We start from the raw sequence: 5,736 nt of genomic DNA, 5'->3' as shown, positions 1-5,736 counted from the left end.
AAAAGCCATACATATTGGGGCAGACAAGATCTGTATAAGCCTCCTGGCAAGGAGCAGTCTATCTTGAGCTACCTCTTGAACCTCTCAGAACATCTCTTGGCCCCAAGTGGACTGGCCATAGAGCCTTTTCTGTGGCTGGGTTTCACCCAAAGACATTTTTACCCAACTCTACTCAAAGAATATTCAAAGTAAGACAACTTTATTTTCTTTAAAATCAACTTTTTAATTTTTAAGCAGTAAATATGCATGTTCTATTGCTGTTTTATCTCTACATCCTACCCTATTAAAACAAATGTTTAATATTTTTAAAATAAATATGCAGCATTTTATTGCCACCTATGTATGAAGCATTGTCTGGTTTTTGTCTTCCTCTTTTTCCTCATCAACATCCAGCTCCCTTGGAGGAACCAGGATCCCCATAGTGGCTTCCACCCTTGCCAGTCTGCTCCGCAGTCTCCGGAGCTGTCCCCTCAATGCCTTGAGGTTTTGCAAACATTCCTGGCAGCTGCGGAGGTCTCTTTGGCCTTGAAGGAAAGAAAACAAACAGGGTCAGGGACCTGTCCTCCACAATACCAGTCCCTGCACTGACTTCTAGTCCCTTTCCATGCCCAGCACAGACAGAATCTCTACCTTTAAAAACCCTCCATGGCTATGCCCCACCCTGTCCCTCTGCACTGATCCTCTCCCCTCCCCCAACTTGCACCCCGTCAGGTTGGTTTTTGCTCCTCCAGCTTCTGTCTTCAGCCACCTGGAGGTCTCCTGCTCTCTAGAACTACTCTTTTTCTTCTCCCTCACTGACCCTTGGGTCTGGAACCGCCACTCATGTGGGCCCACATCTCTCTCCTATCCTTCCAATGCAACCCACCTCCTCTGTGCAGCTTTTGGCTTAATGCCTCAGTAGAGGCAGCTCCATCAGCTTGAACTGAATGCCCCTTATGCTTTCCTCCTCTTCCTCACTTCTCTCTCCAAAGCCAGACTTTAGACTGTATGCTTCTGGTGGCCAGGAACTTTTGCCCATGTACATTGACGATGCTATAAGGAGGATTGTGATAACCACAATTGTATGTCATCCTCCTTGGTTTCCTGTTTCAGCCCAGCTTGAATTCAAAAGGGCTGATATTAGCATTCATATTATCAGCATTCATGAATTTAGTATTCACATTCTGCTCTTCCCCAAGCAGCTCAGGGAGGTATACATGGTTATTTTTTCCTCCTAACAACCCTAAGAGTTAAGTTAGACTGCGGGACAAGTGACTAGCCCAAAGTCACCCAGCGAGGTTCATGGCTGGATGAGAATTCCAACCCGCGTCTTCCTGGTCCTACGGAGGTGCAGCTGAAATACATACACATCATTCCCCCGCTTGTCCCACCTCAACTTCCCTCTCCTTCCTCTGTTGCTTGCCCATCTCTGTTTTTAGACTATAAGTGTTGTAGATTGGAAAACAACAATGAGGATGGAAAAGGGGTGCTGCCTCTGTGAGACTTACAGTCATTCAGCTGATGGAACTGCAAATCCATCAAACTCTGCAAAGTTTCTTTTACATTGCTGAGGTCCGGCTCTAGAGGAGGTGGGGAAGGAGGAGGAGGGGGAGAGGGATGCAGGAGGAAAGAAGAGGTGGAGGCGGAGGGTGGGATGGAGCCAACTTCCAGTGAGGCAGAAGATGATGAACTGGACCCAGGGGGGCGGAGACATGCAGCAGGGCCTGCAGGATCATCTGCAAGAGAGAAGCAGCAGCAGGTGATCAGCCGCAAATGCTGGCATACTACCACACCCACCATCACTTGCCCTCACTGCTCACCATGAGAAGCTGTCTGAATTACAGGCATCAGAGCTTGGTCACCTGAAAGACAGAAAACGAAGGAACACTTCAGCAAGCACTGACAACCCACCCACAGGCCTCCCCTCCGAAACTTTCAACATTCAGGAGAAGGAAACAGAGAGCAAAAGAGCCATTTTTAGCCCAGCAGCGACTTCAGGGGTGTGCTGCAAACGTACCTTCCTTTCCCCACCGCTGCAGCCGAACTTCACTGCGGATGAGCCTTGTCCGTGTGTGTACAATTTGCAGGTTGATGGCCCGGAGAGAACGAGGGAACTGCTGGGAAATGCGGCGAAGCCTCATTTCTGCAACAAAGAGAGCAAAAATGTTGTATGTTCTGACCAGGCTGAGTGCTGGTGTCTTGCAAAAAAGGGCAGTGCTAGTGCTTGGTCCATCATCTGGGCTGAGTATCAAAACTCCAGCTGAACTTTGTGCTGGGTGTCTATGCAAAAGGGTTCTGGGGTGTCACAATACTTACGCCGCTGGACATAGTCATTCTGTAATCCTTTGAGGATTTCTACTTGCTCAAGGTAATTGTCAGCAATGGAAGGCTCTGGTAAGGGCTCTGACACAAAACCTTCTTCCTTTGGAGTGTCTGTGAGGATGGAAGGACCTGGCACTGAGGTTTCCTCATTGACCTCTTCCCCCAGAATGTCATTGGTGATGTGAGGTCCTAGAAAGGATCCTGGCATCGAGGTTTCCTCTTTGAGCGTTTCCTCCAGAATATCAGTGGAAATGAGAGGTCCTGAAAGGGATCCTGGCACTGAGGTTGCCTCGTTGAGCTCTTCTCCCAGAATACCATTGGTGATGTGAGGTCCTGGAAGAGGTCCTGGCTTTGAGGTTTCCTCATTGGCCTCTTTCCCCAGAATGTCAGTAGGGACACAAAGTATTGGAAGGGATCCTGGCACCAAGGTTGCCTCATTGGGCTCTTCCCCCAGAATGTCATTGATGATGCAAGGTCCTAGAAGGGATCTTGGCACCGACATTTCCTCATTGAACTCTTGCTCCAGAATATCAGTGGGGACGTGAGGTTCTGGAAGGGATCCTGGCACCGACGTTTCCTCATTGAGCTCTTCCTCCAGAATATCTGTGAGGACGCGAGGTTCTGGAAGGGATCCTAGCATTGAGGTTTCCTCATAGAGCTCTTTCCCCAGAATGTCAGTGGGGACATGAAGTCCTGGAAGGGGTCCTGGCACCAAGGTTGCCTCATTGGGTTCTTCCCTCAGAGGGTCCCCCAGAAAATGTTGCAACATGGGTCCCCCAGGACATGGGGCAATATGGGCCAGATTTCTGGGATGACCTGAATAAATAAAGCAGGAATATGGAAATGAGGATGGCCCATAGCCCTGATAGAAATTGCCTCCCCTTTCTGCCTAGGTTAACCAGCTGGGGTGCAGCCTGGGATTGTGGGTGAGGTGGTCCACCCAAGGAAACAAGCAAGGGATGAAGAGGAATACATTGCATAGCACTGGCAAGACAGCCCTCACCAACTATGCTTCAGAAGGGAGTGCAATGACCAGGCTCTATCTGCTGAACATACCAATGCAGCTGCCTTCTACCAAGTCATACCCCTGGCTCACTTTGCCCTACTCTGGCTGACAGCTGCTCTTGGGCAGAAGCCTTTCCCTGGCTAGCTAAGATCCTTTAACAGAAGATGAAGAAGACTCAACCCAAGACCTTGTGCATGCAAAGGACTTGTTCCACTACTGGACTATGGGCCCTCTTTCCTCATACCTGTGAGGAAAGAGGCTTCTCCTTTGAGCAGAGTGGGAGCTGATGGTTCACATGGACTAAACAATGCATTTGCTCTCTGGCTGAAGCAACAACCCCCAGTTACAGCCTTTTGACCTATGTGCAGGGGTAGGGGTGGGGCTTGAAAATCTGCCTGGACGCCATAAGCAGGAAGCATAGCTATGATCTGAGGAACACAGGCCCAGCTCCGAGGGGCAGAAAACTGGGATCAGAGAAAGAAAGAGTCTCTTTGGACTGATCTCAGAGCTCATTGGCCAGGAAATGTTACTCTTGTTTGCAGGTGATCCTCCAATTGTCAAATTACATGGGTCCTAGCTAAGGGACTAGGAAACAAGACACCAGCTTTGGAAACAAGACACCAGCATGCTTTAGCTTCCTCTTCTCCAAGGCAGGGGAACAAGGCCCAGAGGATGTATTGGGGCTGGGTGTGGGCAAAGGGTTCTTGCAGGGCTTTTTCAGAATTGCACCACTTCCAAGGGAGAATGACCAAACCTGCCTGCCTGCTGCCACAGCCCTTTCCTCATCTCCTCCTAGAAGGGAGGGTCTCCAGTGTGACTTGCCCGGGCCCCCTGGTCTCCTCCAACACTTTTGGCTGCAACAAGTGCCAGCAGCAAAGGATAGAGGTGGCTGAACTTGCCCTCCTGCCCTTCACCCATCAGATGGACCTCTGCCCATCTCTCTCCATTGTCAAAGCAAAACAGGTCTCCAAGGAGACACTCCCTGGGGGGTTGCAGAGCCCTGAGAAGAAGCATGCACTCTCGTCATCCACTTACCAGTCTGTGCCCCCTCTTCACCTTCATCTTCATCCCTGCAGAGATAAGGAGAAACATTCTTAGTAGCAAATCACAGGAAATTGAGGGGTCCCCCCCAGTAATCCAAGGGGGTGCTGTGCCTTCCCAAGCATGCCCTCACCCATAATCCTTCTAGAAAGCCCTGCTAATTTTGGATGATTCCATGGGTGGGAACAGTGAAAGTAATTGCTATTGAAAGTCACTCACTGCATTTTGCTCAAATTGTTTTCACTTGGGGATTGACTGGTTGACAGGGCTGGGGGCAGACCCACTCTTGTAGTTTATAGATATGAGGCCATCTTTCCCACCCCTCTCCAGAGAAGATTTTCAACTTTTTAAAAGCCCTCCCAAAAAAGGGGACACTTCAGCTGAAAGAGCATACATGATGTTTTGTTTTGTTTAAAAAATGGAATAAGAGGGTTTAAATTTCTGACAACTCAAATCCCTGCCAGTATGTTCCCCAGACTATGGGAAACACCTATATCGGGCAGCAGCAATATAGGAAGATGCTGAAAGGCATCATCTCACACTGTGCGGGAGATGGCAATGGTAAACCCCTCCTGTATTCTACCAAAGACAACCACAGGACTCTGTGGTCACCAGGAATCGACATCGACTCGATGGCACACTTTTACCTGGGTTTCGGCTATGTCTGAACAACCCCCACCCCCTCCACCCCCATCCCTTTAGCTGGCCACACCAGAGCCAAAAGCATTAAGAGGAGTCAAGAGGGGGGAAAGCAACTTACTTTGGTTCTGCCTCTGGGTGAGACCTATAGGAACATGAAAGAAGAAAAGGTTAGGCATGTTCTTGGAAATAACATGGGGGTGCTGGCAGAGGGCAGCTTTTGAAGTCAGCTTCAACTGGTGGGCAGGATCCCCCCCCAAAAAAAAAACCCAAGTGGGCCCACAGGGGCCAGCCAGTAGCTCCTGGGTGCTACCATTTCACAGGTCTAGGACCTGCAAGCTTAAGAAATACAGTGGTGAGCGGGAAGTCAATATTTATTAATTAGATGTAACGGGATTGTTAAGATATTGTAAAAACCCATTTAAAAATTAAAAAGCAAAAAAAGAAAAAGAAAAAGAAAGAAATACAGTGGAAATCAGCCTAGCAAGTGACCTTCGAAGGCCACCTGCATTTCAAGGAGAAGCTGAGTGGTGGTGAACTTGTGACCACTGAAGTTTACATAGAGAGCACAATCGCATGTAAAACAATGGAAGGGCATCTTTAAAAACCAAGTCCAGGCAGCCATTAGATTTTGCTTCCCCATCATGCCGGAGACTTACCTACAGTTTACCCATGACCAGCAGCCACCCATCTTGACAGCTAAGATGATAAGCTGGTGCTAAACTGACAGCCAAAGACAGCCAACTTGT

General features: G+C 48.9%; 1 protein-coding gene across 1 annotated transcript; it reads right to left on the bottom strand.

The window, feature by feature from the left end:
* Positions 1 to 214: 214 nt before the first annotated feature.
* On the bottom strand, positions 215 to 5,325 carry LOC128339782 (uncharacterized). Its single transcript, XM_053284207.1, has 6 exons — positions 5,109 to 5,325; positions 2,296 to 3,117; positions 1,997 to 2,122; positions 1,800 to 1,841; positions 1,488 to 1,715; positions 215 to 524 (listed from the first exon to the last, which is right to left on the bottom strand). The coding sequence occupies exons 1-6, from the start codon at positions 5,164 to 5,166 to the stop codon at positions 337 to 339; spliced, it is 1,464 nt and encodes a 487-aa protein (XP_053140182.1). The 5' UTR covers positions 5,167 to 5,325; the 3' UTR covers positions 215 to 336.
* Between the last annotated feature and the right edge of the window lie 411 nt (positions 5,326 to 5,736).

The sequence above is a fragment of the Hemicordylus capensis genome, chromosome 1, assembly GCF_027244095.1.
Source record: "Hemicordylus capensis ecotype Gifberg chromosome 1, rHemCap1.1.pri, whole genome shotgun sequence".
NCBI classification, from domain to species: Eukaryota; Metazoa; Chordata; class Lepidosauria; order Squamata; family Cordylidae; genus Hemicordylus; species Hemicordylus capensis.
The sequence above is the reverse complement of the archived record's forward strand: the minus strand, read 5'-3'. Positions and strand labels throughout refer to the sequence as shown.